The 16,417-nt window shown below is 40.2% G+C and overlaps 1 protein-coding gene across 4 annotated transcripts in view; it reads right to left on the reverse strand.

The window, feature by feature from the left end:
- Positions 1–2,912: 2,912 nt before the first annotated feature.
- Positions 2,913–16,417, reverse strand: part of adamts6 (ADAM metallopeptidase with thrombospondin type 1 motif, 6) — an 80,430-nt gene continuing 66,925 nt past the window's right edge. For all 4 annotated transcript variants that reach the window (XM_085414473.1, XM_085414470.1, XM_085414471.1 and 1 more), the window contains 4 exons: positions 14,605–14,809; positions 14,345–14,521; positions 10,119–10,275; positions 2,913–6,596 (listed from right to left, as the gene is read on the reverse strand). In XM_085414473.1, coding sequence (XP_085270599.1) covers positions 6,487–6,596; positions 10,119–10,275; positions 14,345–14,521; positions 14,605–14,809 — 649 coding nt within the window. In that variant the 3' untranslated portion in view covers positions 2,913–6,486. The remainder of the gene's footprint in view (positions 6,597–10,118; positions 10,276–14,344; positions 14,522–14,604; positions 14,810–16,417) is intronic.

The raw sequence follows: 16,417 nt of genomic DNA on the forward strand, positions 1-16,417 counted from the left end.
CCATGACCTTCCCATCCCAGGCCAGCATTCCTGCCTGTCAGACCCCCTGGATCCACGCATGTAGTGTCTCCAGCCACACCATCTGGAGCTGTTTGTCCTGCTGCACTGCGTTCAAATGGAAGAGTGTCCAAAACACTTCAAGCACTCATCGCACATACTGCAGTGGCACAGCTCTTCTGATTAAGATAAACCTTTACAGTGCTACTCTATGTTATTCATCACTATGCTAATCCTCACACCTCTCAGCTGGAGAATGGGCACACAAACAGAGGTATGACAGGGCCACAGGACCACAGGCAAGAGTAAATCCACAGGTATTTGGGGTTTTAAACTTCAAGGGGTGGCAGATTGTTAAGTCGGACACACAGCAGAAAACTCTCGGAGGAATTCCAGCATGTAGTCGAGCCTGAGTTCTCAACCTGGGAATTGTTGGTGTCTTATCACTGGTGTATCTTTGCACAGCTTTGTTTTGTCATAGCTTGTAAGATATTGTGTTGCTGATAAAACACAGCAATGGCTTCTTTCATTGTCAGGAGTTTGCTAGAGAAATCTGATCCTCGTCCTCTCCACACCTCTTATCATAAGTAGCCTGCTAGCTCCTAGTCTTACTAAGCCGATGTACTGGGAATCACACTATCACTCCTCCATTCAAGTGTCTCCCTGCAAGTCAGAGAGACTAATTTTATCTCCTTAACTATTAAAGGTAACATATAACGGTAAAAAGATTACACTTTTCTTTCCTGTAGTCTTCATGTTATAACTAGTTGTGAGCATGCAATGAAGTGCTAGGTGGGGTACTCTTGTTTGTGTTTGTGCAGTTGAGCGATTAGCTTTTTAAAAAAAGATTTTTTACCTTCATGCTGGACTCTGCTGTTTCTATCCCCTCCACTAACTATGCATAGCATCATCACTGTCATGCTACACGTCTGTATTGGTTGCATACCCCAAAAACCAACCAACCAAGCTGCTTTTGAAGCCAGTTTCTGGAGACATTATAGCAACTGAACTGCAGTTTGTGGAACTTCTGCTTTGGCTTTGTTTTTTAATCCTGGAAGCTGCCCCTTGCTTGGTTCTTCTCCTGCTGTATTACAGTTGAATTGGAAATCAAAAAATCAGTTGAGATGTTGCACACTGGTATCCTGAAATGTTGCACAAACACAGGAGAGCTAAAACCTGTTCTTTTAAACTAACATTTAAGAGAAAATCACATAATTTATTTTTTTAAGTTATATTTGATTAGTTAAAAGTGCAGTTGTAGCTATTGTTGAATGGCCTATTGTTAGTCCTCCCAGTCAACCAAGAAACTACTTTTTCATGTCACCATCCCAGACAAATAAGTCAGCTCAATGGATTGGTGGGATTCTAAGGCCTGAACTCATGAGACTTAAGACCTGCAGCCCTGAAACCAAGAAAGGTAAATACCAGTAAATCTTGCTTTCATTGCCTGGAGCCTTCTTGTCCATGTGTACATTCACAGTATCCAGTGGATGGCTTCTGTTTCTTTCTGTTTGTGTGTTGAGTCTACAGCAAGCTCTCATGGACGTATGTGCTCACATAATCAGGTGTAAATGTTTCATGTAAGGCAGTCACCTCATGGCTGTCAGGTCATCTGCAGATACACGATCCCTCAGCTTCTTATTTTTCTCTCTCTCCTTGTCACCTTAAGCTCCACAGGTTGGGGCTAATGTAATCACAGACCCCTGCAGAAGGGCCAGTGTAAGAGACAGAAGCTCGGCCAGACATACAGGTATTCTAAACTGGTTACATTAAACCAAACAGGCCATCTGTCTCCCCCAGTAATTGGACACTGGATTAGACAGAGATGGCTGTGTTTCCCAGCCAAGTGGGCTAGTTACTGTTTATTTGGAATTAATTACCAGGGAGAGTGGAAATCTCAGAGCTTCCTACGAGTGGACCTAGACACTTTCTGATGGGGATAAGAGAACGTAAAGTCCAATAATAAAACTATATCAACAAAAATGTTTGGCAAGTTGTTTGACGCTGCTCAAACAAAGTCTTATCCTTGAATCTCAGATAATGATGTGGCTGGGGATTTCGAGTAAGGTGGATCAGAACAAAAGTCCCTTCTTTGATATGGTCACCCTAAACTGAGGCAGCAAATCAATGCACTTCTTTAAAGCTGGTAACCAATATCCTGGTGTAACACCATCAGCCGTTCTCACTCTAAGGATGTTCCAAGAGTTGAATTTAAAAAAAGAGTATACATCTCTTAAACCCTGTGAGTGGGGCATCCACCCTGGCACCATATTTCATCCTGAGTGTTTCCTTCTCACAGGAATCACTGCTGAGGTATTGCAATCCTTAACCCTAACATATAACTCCAACTCCATGCTGTTCCAGTGTGGGATTCTCTTCACAAGTATTGATAATAAGCTGGCAGAAAAAAAACACATTCTGATGAACATTAATACATTAATTGTTTTTCCCCAGTAAAAGTTCCTTTTTGACTTTTCTCTAAAACACAGGGTTAGAGAAGAAACGATAAAGATAAAATATATAACATAATAAAATAAATATAATATATAAATAATAATAATACAATAAATAAAAAGACTAAATGCTTAGTTTGAGGATGGCTATTAACATTTATACAAATAAATAATGTTGATTCCAATTCTCTGAGGCGACTGTTGTGATTTGGCGCTATATAAATAAAACTGAATTACTTTATCTCCTGCCTAGCAGCTCCATGTTCAACATCCTTTGTCTAATATAGCCACCATCCTGCCGCTGCACATCTAAACTATCTCAGCTCCACCTCTTTGTCTCCAAACCACTGAACCTGAGCAAAACCCAGTTAATGATGGAAATAACCTTGCCATGCAAGTTTAAGGTTGCACGCTCTAATATGTTTTGACAAGCATAGTAAAAATGAATGTGTTAACAGAGGATTCTGTTTAAAAGCTGCTCTTTTTATTCATTTATCTACTTAAAAAAAAAAGTTGGTGAAGGGCCGTATCATGGCATTTTTTTCACTATGCTAAATTTCAGTTTGCATGCAGTGAAATCAATGTACAAGTGACAATGCAATAAATTAGCATATAATTTACATTTGAAAAAAAAATTAGTAACAGTGTACCAACAATAATACTGAATACAAAATATATGCAGCTAATCACATGATGCTTTTCATTTCGCTTGCACTTCAGATACGTTTTGAAGCAATGTGACATTCAAACATCCAAGTTCACAGCAACGAGTACCAGTTTGATTAAGTTGTCTTTTCTTTTTCTAAATGGAGCTTCTTAATCCCACAGCCAGTAGATGAGTCAGTTCAAGCAGTTTGAATTCTGCTGTCTTTGAATGCAGCATCCACCATTTTTTCCAACAAAATCTGCTCAGCACTGTCATTCTGAAGGTGGCTACAAAACAAAACAAAACAAAACAAAACAAAACAAAAAACGTAGCAGCAGCAAAATTAGAACGTCGGTTTTAACAGCTCTGACAAGATCCTTACACACTCACTTTAATTGCTGTTCCCCTTTCACAACCCAAACGTCACCTGGGTGAAGTGATCGCTTTCGTCCGGGGGGGTGACTGTTTTGTTGGCTGCACAAGCAACAATACACAGTTGACAATGAAAATTCCCAGTGTGAGGTATAGACAGATACAAACTAAACGATAACATGACCAGCATTAAATCAACAGAAATTTTGACAAGTATATATATATTTTTTTTTTCATACTGTTTGGATCCAGCCTCACTTTTCTTTTCTTATTAGCACACTGGAACGGGTTTGAATGGAAGCACCCACTTGATAGCACCAGAAGCCTGGGAAGGCCGGAAGCCTCGAAGCATAGCAGGAGGAAAGAGAGGTAAACACAGTATTTCTTGGAAATTAAAAAATAAAAAAAGTACAAGAGCAGGGCAAGCACCACTGAGTATGCTGTTTTTGTTTTGTTTTTTTTATTCATTTATGGGACAAAGGTGATGATGATGATGATGATGAACATGATGGGGGTAGGAGGCAGAGTGTGGAGTCTGTGAGTAGCAGAGTGAAGCCAGCTGACATAGCCTGGTAACAAAAGTGGTGTTTGCATGTATATTTAACAGGAATATCTCAATATTTGTGAAACAGGCCTGTTCACTTCCTTGTGAATGATCCCACACGTTAGCTTAGTCTAAAAGGCTGGAAGGTTGGAGAGATGCCTTCTTATTTTGTCCCATATCACATTTTTTTTTTTTTTTTTGGGGGGGGGGGGGGGGTTCATTAGAACAATTTTTAAAAGTGTGTTTTTCAGTTTCAGTTTCTGATGTACATGACCAGCTCCAAAATGCCTAGTTGGTTTTATTATGTGCCAGTGGGCATCTTTGATGAGAATGAATGGGTAGGCTACATTTAGTTCATTAGTCCCCCTTAAAGCATCAGCTTCACAAGTCAGGCAGCCTGTGATTAACCTCCCATAAAGCCAGAAGTGTTCAACAATATTGACAACCAAATCTTCAAATTAAGTCTTTGCTTGCATTGGTGGCTTCAAGCAGATACAGTACTGCTTATTTAAAGATCACAGAGCTAAATTAAACAGACATATTAGCTGTTGCAAACTGTTGCTGAACTGGTCTTCATACGACATTTATATGGAGCTGGTTTTGTACTAAAGACAAAAGCAACATTATAAACACTTACTGATTTATGTCCTAATTTACATTTAAATGGTGACTTTTAATCATCCTTTTTTTTTTTTTTTACATTAAATGTTAATTGTAAATTGGTGAGCTTTAGATGTGCTAATAGGTTGATTCATGTCACCCTAGCTAGTCAGCATTTTCCCTCCACTTTTCCTAAGGTCTTAGTCAAACAGCTGTGCACACTAGTGTGCAGACCAGTTAATGACCTCCTGCCAACCCCCATGTGTATTTTACAACTGTTTGGCAACTGATTGCTGGAGGTTGCTGGCAGTCACTAGCATAAATTGGTCGCTGCAAGGGTGCTGGACAGAAAAATTCTCTGAAATTGCTTTGGACACTGACATTTTCAGCTGTTTTTTGCATGGAAGAAGCGGACTTACCAAGCAGTAGTGAAATGGTAAGTGTAACCTAAACATATGCTTTCAAAGTAAAAGTTACACATTCCAAAATATGTAGGTTGCAGCAGTAAGACACAACTTATTCTTTAAAAGCAAATAATTAATTAAAATGTCATTAAAGCTCAAGAAATAAATGTCTGCAGATAAGTTGGCATCTTTCATGCAAACTACAGGTGACCAAGGTGGCAATCTGCTAATAACTAAAGCAATCACAGGGACCTTTGCTGAGGATCACCCTATTTGTGTTGCCAGTATTAAACTGTGACTGAGGCCTGAGCTAACGATCGTCTTGCCCAGACCTCATATATCAATCTTTTCATGTAATCATTGGTAAGAAGGCCATTTTGCAAACTGCGGGTCTATTAGTTTACCTCAAAAAGATCCTTAAAGAGAGTATGTAATGGTGACTGCACTTTGACTCAGATGAACAAAACCTATAAATCCTTTAATACTAAACTGAGTAAGATGCTAGCAAAGGTCTGGTCACTAATTTTTCATGTGGCGTAGGCACCATTTGTAAAGATGACTTTGGTGATTTTGGGTGAACTTTTACCTGACTGTTAAGAACTAAGGCACCCAGCTGGGGGAAAAAAAAAAGATTTAAAAATCTCCAATAACCACGGTGTATTTTTTGGCCCTGGATTAACATATGTATATAATATACAAATCCTTACAGTATACAAGGGTTTAACATATGTTACAGTATGTAATATTTTCACTCAAGCAAAAAAGAAACTGAATATGAATTCAATCACATTACATTCCCTTCCATAACAATAGGCTACTATCTGGCGAAAAGATGATCAGAGGACAATATATCAGCTCTGTTTTGGATTGTACAATAAATATACAGTACACCAACAGGGATTCTCTGTTGCATTTGAGCAGTAAATTGGTATTTACATGAAAAAAGTGCACCGAAGCCAGAAGTCTGCTCTGCCAATAGCACCATCACAGTCATCCCAAAGACAGGAGTCTCCCATCCCCCCTCTTCTAATCTCCGGGGTACATCCTCTGCGAGCGATGTGTCCAGCACTTTGGATTCGTAAAAAAAACAAACACTGAGGAAGACTAACAATGATATTAATAATTATTATTATAATAAAAGATAACATCACCAACAGTTAGTCTTCCGAGTTCCACTTCACAGAAGTGAAAATGTAAAAAACAAAAAAATAATGTTTGTGTCAGCATTATTGGCTGAGCAGTGGTTTAGATTCCACCACGACAGAGGGCAGGAGTATGGGGTATGATAAACAGGGAAATCCTCGCTTTTCTCCCGTCTTCAACATTGACAACTTTTTCATTCTTCCACTGGTTCAGAGTCGGGATGCATTTTCCAGTCTGCTGTTTTCTTCTCACCCTCTTAAGCACTGTATCCCTCCATCTTTCTTGCCTTTATGACCATCTTCTTGTCTCACTCTTGTATTCAAAGGGTCAGTGCCCCTGGCAAGTCTTGCAGCACATCTGTCTGAAGTACGCTCGACTGCAGAACTTGAACTTCAGTACCAGCGGGCAATAAGCCACTTTGTTTACATCTTTGCATTCTGTGGAGAGACAGAAAAGACCTCAGATATAAAGACAGCAAAAGAAAACATATCTTTTATTAGTCTGGCTATGTTTAAGAGGAAAACTCCTCGTCGTAGGAGCTGACTAAAAAAAAGACACACACACGAGAAAGTTTTTATACCTAACATAACACAATCATCTACATATTGTCACCTTTTAAGTAAAACCACCCCTATTTCCCTAGACTATATATAAATATATCTATTACATATATCTATCTACATGGCACTGTATTAACGTATTAACTGGTTGTGCCACCCTTAGCTTAGCTGGTGTGTTTTGGATTACTATCTTGCTTGATAACCCGATTGCGCTTAAGTTTCAGGTCGTCAACTGATGGTTGGACATTCTCCTTCAGGATTTTCTGGCAGAATTCATGGTTCCATCAATTACGGCAATTCATCCAGGCCCTGAAGCAGCAAAGCAGCCCCAGACCAGTACACTACTACCACCATGTTTGACTGTGCCAAATATAACAGGACTCAAACTTTCTTCAACTTTTGTCTTGTCAGTCCACAGAATATTTTGCCAAAAGTCTTTAGAATCATCAAGATATTTTTGGCAAATGTGAAACGAGCCTTTGTGGGTCTTTTTTTTTTTTTTTTTTTATCAGTGGTGGTTTTTGGCTTGAAATTCTCCAATGGATGCCATTTTTCTCTTTCTTATTGTTGAATCATGAAGACTGACCTAGACTGAGACAAATGAGGCCTGCAGTTAGATGTTGTTCTGGATTCTTCTGTGACCTCTTGGAGTTGCTGATGCACTATTAGAGTATATTTAGGTAAGCTGGCCTGCCCTCCAAGTTTTCTCTATTTGTGGATAATGACTCTCAACATGGTTCACTGGAGTCCCAAAGCCTAAGAAATGGCTTTGTAACCCTGTCCAAACTGATAAATGTCAATGGCATGTTAGTTTCTCAGCTGTTTCCTTAGATCATGAAATGATGTGTTATTTCTAGAGATTTTTTAGAGATCTGCTTCACTTTGTCAGACAGGTTCTCTTTAAGTGATTTCTTGATTCAGCAGGACTGGCAGTAATCAGGCCTGGCGGTGGCTAGTGAAATTGAACTCAGCTTTCCAAAAAATGTGGTTAATCACAGTTAATTCATGACTTAACAAGAGGGAGCCATTACTTTTTCATATAGGGCCAGGTAGGCTATTTTCTCCTAATAGAGGAAACCATTATTTCAAAACTGCATTTTCACAAGTAATCTTTGACTAATATTAAAATGTGTTTGCTGATCTAAAACATTTAAGTGTAACAAATATATATATATATATATATATATATATATATATATATAAAACAACACCCAGCACGCCCCTGCGGGCGGTTTATCCTTCAAGCTCGGGTCCTCTACCAGAGGCCTGGGAGCTTGAGGGTCCTGCGCAGTATCTTAGCTGTTCCCAGGACTGCGCTCTTCTGGACAGAGATCTCCGATGTTATTCCCGGGATCTGCTGGAGCCACTCGCCTAGCTTGGGAGTCACCGCACCTAGTGCTCCGATTACCACGGGGACCACCGTTACCTTCACCCTCCACATCCTCTCGAGCTCTTCTCTGAGCCCTTGGTATTTCTCCAGCTTCTCGTGTTCCTTCTTCCTGATATTGCTGTCATTCGGAACCGCTACATCGATCACTACGGCCGTCTTCTTCTGTTTGTCTACCACCACTATGTCCGGTTGGTTAGCCACCACCATTTTGTCCGTCTGTATCTGGAAGTCCCACAGGATCTTAGCTCGGTCATTCTCCACCACCCTTGGGGGCATCTCCCATTTTGACCTCGGGACTTCTAGGTTATACTCGGCACAGATGTTCCTGTACACTATGCCGGCCACTTGGTTATGGCGTTCCATGTATGCCTTGCCTGCTAGCATCTTGCACCCTGCTGTTATGTGCTGGATTGTCTCTGGGGCATCTTTACACAGCCTGCACCTGGGGTCTTGCCTGGTGTGATAGACCCCAGCCTCTATGGATCTTGTACTCAGAGCTTGTTCTTGTGCTGCCATGATTAGTGCCTCTGTGCTGTCTTTCAGTCCAGCTTTGTCCAGCCACTGGTAGGATTTCTGGATATCAGCCACCTCCTCTATCTGCCGGTGGTACATACCGTGCAGGGGCCTGTCCTTCCATGATGGTTCCTCGTCTCCCTCCTCTTTCTTGGGTTTCTGCTGCCTGAGGTATTCACTGCCTGCCTGACTGTCAGCACCACAGTCCAGGATGAGACAAGGAACATCCAAGAATACATATATATATATATATATATATATATATATATATATATATATATATATATATATATATATATATATATATATATAAATAATAAAAAAAACCTAGGAAATCAGGAAAGAAGCAAATACTTTTTCACAGCACTGTGCATCTTTTATATACATCTTGTTCTCATGGAACAATATTATCAATCATTTGAAGTATTTCCGAATTGAAAATCCAGTGATAGCTGACATGCTGACTCCAAATGTGTGCTACATCAAAATTCAAATGATATCTCATCAACACTAATAATATACAGTCATTTTTCTTTGCAACATTATATTTAATAGAAATAACACATATACATCTAGCTTTTGTTTTGCAGCAAAGGCAAACTTGATAAATAGGTTAAAATAGATGGTCAGAAGAGGTTGTGTATTTATTAAATACTTTCAGAATGAAGGCAAGTCATTAAACAGCGATGTAATGATAACATATGAGATATACAAACTGGACTAAACTGCTACATGAGAGCTTGTGGATCTCCCTCAGGTCTGAATAGAATAAAACTGCAACTATACTTGGATGCAGAGACTAAGACAGATCCTGGCCTCGTTCACTAACTGGGCTGGCTGCCATCCCTACTATGCACACTCACAGATACACACATACACACACAGACTGCTTGCTGGATGCCAGACAGGCAGTGCTCTAAATGCCTTATCATGATCAGAGTGTCTTCCCTTATTAGGCTTTGGCCCCTGCCTTCTCAGAGCCAAATGAAACGAGACATTGCCTCACTGCTGTCCGTAAAGGAACAATTAGCCTACAGCTAATCCCATTAGCCAGCCTGTAAACGCTGCTCACGTTTTCCATTCAGGCTAATCGAAGGCCCCTTCTCTACATATCTGAATAGCCATCCATCATGTGTAAGTGTATATGGAGGGTTGAGCTGCTTCGCTTTGACTAGGGGCCAACCTCACTGGAAAGATTAATGTTGCTGGCAAAGTGTAGAAGAGCGTGTCATCCAACTGTGTTTAGGTCATAGTAGAACAGTGAAGATGAAGATAGAGATAGTTTATAACCTTTTCAAGTGGGGCTTTGTGTAAAAGCTGAGCACCTACAGCACAATATCTATGAGCATAAAGCAATCAACCTTTGCTTATAAAGAAACTGCAGATCAGAAATTGTCTTCTCGACCGTGACGAAAACTGCGAGAAGTAAACTTTTCGCACAAGCAAGTTCTTAACTGAACTTGCTTGTGACACGATGGCATGTTTCATCATCTCACCATCACCACTGGAGATCGGGGTGGCATCGCACTTGCTCTCACACTGCTGCATGGTGGCTGGTCGGAGGGACTCTACGCAGTCATTCGATGGCTGTCCTGTGTAGGACAGACACTGTACCGTCCTCATCTGCTGGCCCAGACCACACTGTGCTGAACACTGAAACAAAGAGCACCAGACCAAAAGTCACTGTCAGCGCAACACCATATTTAGCCAGTAAATTTAACAAGTTAAATGAGGACCATCTTTTCTCTGTGACCCTGAATACTAGGCAGGGAGTCTGCGCTCCCTCATGGACCTCCACACACATAGTAATCCCGGCACATGCACACATACACTGTACGACCTGATCCAATCAAACAATCACCGGGGCACAAAGGGAGGGAGCACACAGAGCCAACCAGAGTCACCTTCCTCAATCTGAATTCATTTTCCTAAATTTGAGCAAACAGGTCAAATGAGGTTGAAAAGGTTACCTTTTGGCATTCTCTTAACTTTATACTTGTTGTGAGTCTTGTTTTCCTTTTCTTTCCCTCTGCTCATTTCTTCTTCACCCTCTGAAGGCTTTTGCAACATCTTTTTTGAAAACTGCTTGTCAAGGGATATTTTGTGCACAAGTATATTAAGGGTTTAGACTGGTTAGTAATTCTGCTCATGATCACAAAAAGAAACGTGAAGCTCTCTTCAAGCTTTTTTTCCCCACATTTAACTATTATTACATTTATTTATTTGCTTATAATAATTTGTATCAAAAATCTTATTTGCAAAAAAACAAAATAAAGAAAGACATTCCCAAACAAAAATGTGAGAAAGATAGCAAAGTTTGTTGTTTTTATGCTTGCCACGTGTGCTGAGCTTGATGTCACATCTTTTGTGACACATCATATTTGTAACGCTTCAGTCACTTGTGCACCTCTCGATTTTTGTAACCTAGCACAGGTTGCAGACACCAGTGTAAGATTGTGTCAGTTTTTACTCCATTTTATTATATTCCCGTGAATTATATGCCAGCAAAAAAAAAAAAAAAAACCCCGAAATAAACACACATTTAAACAGTCTTTGCTTCAGGTTTGGATTTCTTCTCTTCCTAGCAGTATCATCTGAGTGGGGAAACCTACTGTTCAGGAGAATGCTGCAACGGCTTCCTCCGAATGAGCGAATGAGGCGGTGCAAAAAGCGATCAATGCAGAGGGTATACTGGCACCTAGAGTGGCTTGATATAGGTTTGAGCAATAGGACAGCTGTAATGGATTTCAGCCAGTTGGTCAATTTACTTTTTTTCCTAAATTTTTCTTGTTGTTATACTGAAATAAATCTTAAAATCTGCCTTGTATCTAAAGGGCAATCAAAAACATTTGACTAACAGGAACACATCTGTTTCTGCTGCAATACTGAAATTGTTTGGAGTTTTATTGCTAAAAATTATTATTATTATTGTTGAATCATGAAGACATGAATCATGAGGCATCTTGAAGTTTTTTTGTTTTATTTTGGGTTCTTTTGTGTCACTGATGTTTTAATTTTGGTAGGCTGACCACTGCTGGGAAGATTTAGCACTGTTCCAAGTTTTCTCCATTTGTGGACAATGCCTCTCACTGTGGTTCACTGGAGTCCTAAAGCCTAAAAGCCTAACAAACAGCTTTGTAACCCTTTCCAAACAAATGCATTTCAATGTCTCTGTTTTCAGCTGTTTCTTGAGATCGTGGCATGATGTGTTGTTTTCTAAGACCTTTGAGCCTAGGTTCGATTTAAGTGATTTCTTCATTCAACAGGTCTGGCAGTGATCAGGCACGGGTTCGGCTGGTGAAACTGAGCCCAACTTTCCAAAAAAAAAAAAAGAAAAAAGGGGGGGATCCAATTACTTTTTCACGCAGAGCCAGGTAGATTTGCTTAGATTTTCCCTTAATAAATAAAATCACAATTTAGAAATTATTTTGTGTTTATTTGGGTTATCTTTGACTAATATAAAATTTGTTTGACGATTTAAAACATTCAAGTGTGACAAATATGCGATAAACAAAGAAATCAGGAAGAGGGCAAATACTTATTCACAGCACTGTATGATGATGATGATGATGATTGCAGCATCCTTTCCAGTAAAAAAAAAAAAATCCAGCCAAGTGAAGAACGCTCTTAAGAGGCAAGCATATAAGTATCCAAGTCCTCCATGATCCACAATGAAAACACTTAATGAGAGCAAATAAAAGCCATTGAACAACTGATGTTCCAAAACATATTGCATCAATGTTACGCACTGACATGCATGACTTGTCTAATGGTGCTGGGAGACTAGTTCTCATTGAATGATTTTTTTTTTTTTTTTTTTTTTGGCAAACTTAAGATCAAATGACCCAAGAAAAAAGAGAAACTGCAGTAAAGGACTGGCAAAGTAGTCGCAAAGGACGAATCCCATTTTTTAGTGATTTCTATTAGGTTCAGGCAGGAAGCCTGAAAGATTCTCCAAGAAGTATGAGTTTTTTATTTATGAATACGGTAAATTGTCCAAATTAAAAATGGCTGCAATTCAACAAAGATTAATGTGATATTAATGTCCCACTGCTCAAACTACAGCAGAAATTCTGCACTTTAAGGCTGTACTCATAATATAACTGTAAATTTGCTTTGTTGGTGCATAAAACGTTTGCTTTGGTAAACACAAAATGCGCTCCTGCCTCTTTATATGCTAGTTGTTATAAAAAGTGAGATTGGCCTTGTGGGCAGCCGCTAATCTCCTTTGTAGAAGGAAAAAAACAGACAGAAACAAACTAGTAAAACTAATAAAAAACAAAAGGTGTAGGTGCCAGCACACTTTCGACTCTATAATGGAATTGTTCATCTGAGCTGATGCTGGAAAGGCTGAGAAAAAACACACCTGTGAGCCATAACTATGTGTGTGTGCTCATATACGAGTGTGTGAAATAAACCCAGTCACCCCCCACCTCTTTCTGTCACCTTCACAGATTCTCTCTGGCTGCCTTAGATCAGTGAGCCTGCATGTCATCCCTTCCCAATTAGAGAGTCTTTATTAGGGCCCGCTGCAAGCTATGACAGATGGCGTACGTCAGTGGTGTAACTTTAGTGGGATTTGAACTGGAGACCTTTTGGCCTGGGAGACTGGGATCTTGGTAGCTGGCAACAATCCCCCCTTTCTGGCACTTTGAGGGTCAGCTGGCCAGAGAGGGACGAGAGTAGTGGAGGCTAAGCTTGTAATTACAGCCAGAAAAACAGAATAGGTGGGGGAGAGAGTACACACACACACACACACACACACACACACACACACACACACACACACACACACACACACACACACACACACACACACACACACACACACACACACTTCTACAGTGTGTCAGAAAGCGCTGTGTAAGGGCAGACTCCAGCTGTTGGTCTATGAGGTATTAACTTTGGCTCAGCATGGCAAGAAGCCTGTCCTTTGATGAACTATGTTGAGGTTAACATTTTGGTCTGCTTTGTTTATGGCTCAGACTAAATTGTAAAGGTGTGTTATCGATATTTGTGTGTGTTAACGGGCATGTGGCAGATATGAAAAGAACCCAGAAAGCTATGACTTAAACTGCCAGACTCTCAACCTTTGACTTCTGACCTGATCAGCACAGCTGAAACCATGACATCACCTTCATCAGAGCGCACAATCCTTGCACAATTGCCTTCTAAACATCAGAGCACACTGTTTAAAATTCCACTTCTACACTGAGTTACTAACAAATCCTACAAAATAACAAGCCATACTTTTTGTAGATACAACTATCTCTGACGCACGACTTTTTGGCGTCCTCTCAGCAATATGAGTCAGCTGTGTTGTAAAGTGTTGAGCAGCTTTTTCAGAGCATACTAAGTCATATCAGGGTGAGCCCAAAACTTCTATTCCTCTGTCTTCCTCAAAACCCTGTTCCTGGAAGTGACAGAGAGGCCTCGTCTGGGGTGCAGATAAACTTCAAACAGCCAAGAAGATATTACTGCTGCCGATCACATACTCCAGGCCTGTTTTAACTCTTGGAATCACAAACACAAACACAGCCTCTATGCACTCACATGCGTCACAGGCCTGATTGGAATCCCCAGTATTTCATCCAGGTGTAAATGATACAAATCATTCACCTACACATGGAGTTTTATCTATGGAAACTTTGTCTTTTAAACATGCCAGTAGGATTAACCGCCATACTGTTGTGGAAGAAGTTAGAGAGAGACAAGGTCCTACCTGTCCCCATTCACCAGGGATCCAGCGGGGAGGAGGACAGCGCCCTAAAGTGCAGCGCATTCGGACTTGAGGTTTGTTATGGATCGAGCAGCGGGCAGGCGGAAAGGTCTTGGTGAGGTCGCTGCTCTTACACAAGGCAATGCGGTGCTTAAAGCCAGGACCACATTTAGGTGTGCACTACAGAGGGAAGGAAAGGTGTTAAACACATATCTTGACAGTGCAATGAGTTACAGAAAAACACTTATTATTACTGGCCTTACCTCGGACCAATCCAGAGTGACCCACTTTGGAGGACAGGACTGGTTGTTGCAGGACTCTCTCTCGATAGGCCGATGAGTCAAACAGTGAGTGTCCTCCAGTGTCTCCTCCTCAGCGGGACCAATCTTCCTGATACAGAGGACTGTCCTCGTCCTTATCCCTCCATCGCACGTCTTCGGACACTCTGACCAGTCTCCAATAAACCATCTGGAGGATGGAGCAACCAATGCTAACAGTTTTGTTGTAAAGTGATTTCACGAGGTTATACTCACTATAAACACACATTAAATAACTTTACTATAGTCACATTGCCAAAGAGGGAAAGAAGCAAACTACTCCAAGGCATCAAACATTAATACTTTGCAGTATCAAGAGTATTAATATATATATAGTAAAAAAAAGGTAAATATGGCAACTGAGTGGCCTAGCCTGGCTTTTTTAAATTAATGTACAGACAAGACAGTGGTATCACTGGACAAAAAGAAAGAGCATAAAGTATTATAGGTTTTTTTTTATAAGACTATTAAATAACCATTTTAATATTTTGAAAGCTGTCTTTTGTAATATTTGCTGTAATATCCATTCTCATCAACATAAAAGAAAATTATATACCACAAGAAATTACACACTTTTTAAAGAAGTTTAAACTTGCTGCCTGGCTGACAGGTAACTAATGCTGGGGAGTGCATTTTAGTGCTATGCCATGTCAGGATGATTAGCTTTAGAACCTGAGAAAATTAGACCCAGTCATATTCAACCCCCTCCAGACTTTAGAATTAATATCATAAAACTGCACAGACAACAGTCCTCCAAACACATCCAGCCTGTGAGATATTACATCATCTAAAGGAATGTATACAGAATTAACGACATGTTCAAACATCTGTGTTAGCTTTCATTACCGGCGCCCATAAAACCCTGGGCTATTCTAAAACAATTGTGTTTACATGGTCTCCTTTAGTCGGCCTTTCCTGACGCTGCAAAAGGAGTGTTTGCCTTCCTAACAAACACAAATGCTGCATGAGCGCTCTAACTCCACACACACACACACACACACACAGACACACACACACACACACACACACACACACACACACACACACACACACACACACACACACACACACACACACACACACGAACTGCCACGGCCTTCTAGTACTAATCAAAATAAATGCGATACCACAAGTCTGCGACCACTGAATACAGATGTGAAAATAAATTACCCAAGACTGCAGTCTGAACATATGAAAACAAATTACCGCTGATACAGTAGATTTACAATACTATCAGTTTTTTTGGCTGACACCCAGCTGAAAGACACTGGCGCTCCCTCTCATATACAAATAATTGTCAGCTAGTCTGAAACTAATTAACCTGGTGCATTTAATCCCTCTTTTTCCAGACATTATTGAAGTGAGTCTGGCCATTCTTCCAGCTACAGCGAAGGGATTTACAGACATTTGGCCACCAAACACAAGTTCATATTCCACCTGTATACGTGTGTGTTACCCCTCGAGGTTTGGTAAGGATGCCAAAACAATCAAACACAGGTGGTCATTTTCAGAGCTCTTATTTCTGGCATGAAGCAGATATTGAAAATAGTTAACATATGAAGTTATAAATCACGGCTATTTTATTTTATTATTTTCTTCCAAACACATTTTACAACTAGGGCTCATTGAAGGCGAATTAATATCATGAGTCAGTCTCATTTTTATGGAGGCTTTTTCTTTTGAAAACATTAACTTAGGTTGCTATACTCTGTGTTTTCATTATTGTTTTTATATTAACAATGCATTAAATGTTAGTACG

The sequence above is a fragment of the Rhamphochromis longiceps genome, linkage group LG7, assembly GCF_057381845.1.
Source record: "Rhamphochromis longiceps isolate RC_006_pf linkage group LG7, R_longiceps_female_GT1.1, whole genome shotgun sequence".
NCBI lineage: Eukaryota > Metazoa > Chordata > Actinopteri > Cichliformes > Cichlidae > Rhamphochromis > Rhamphochromis longiceps.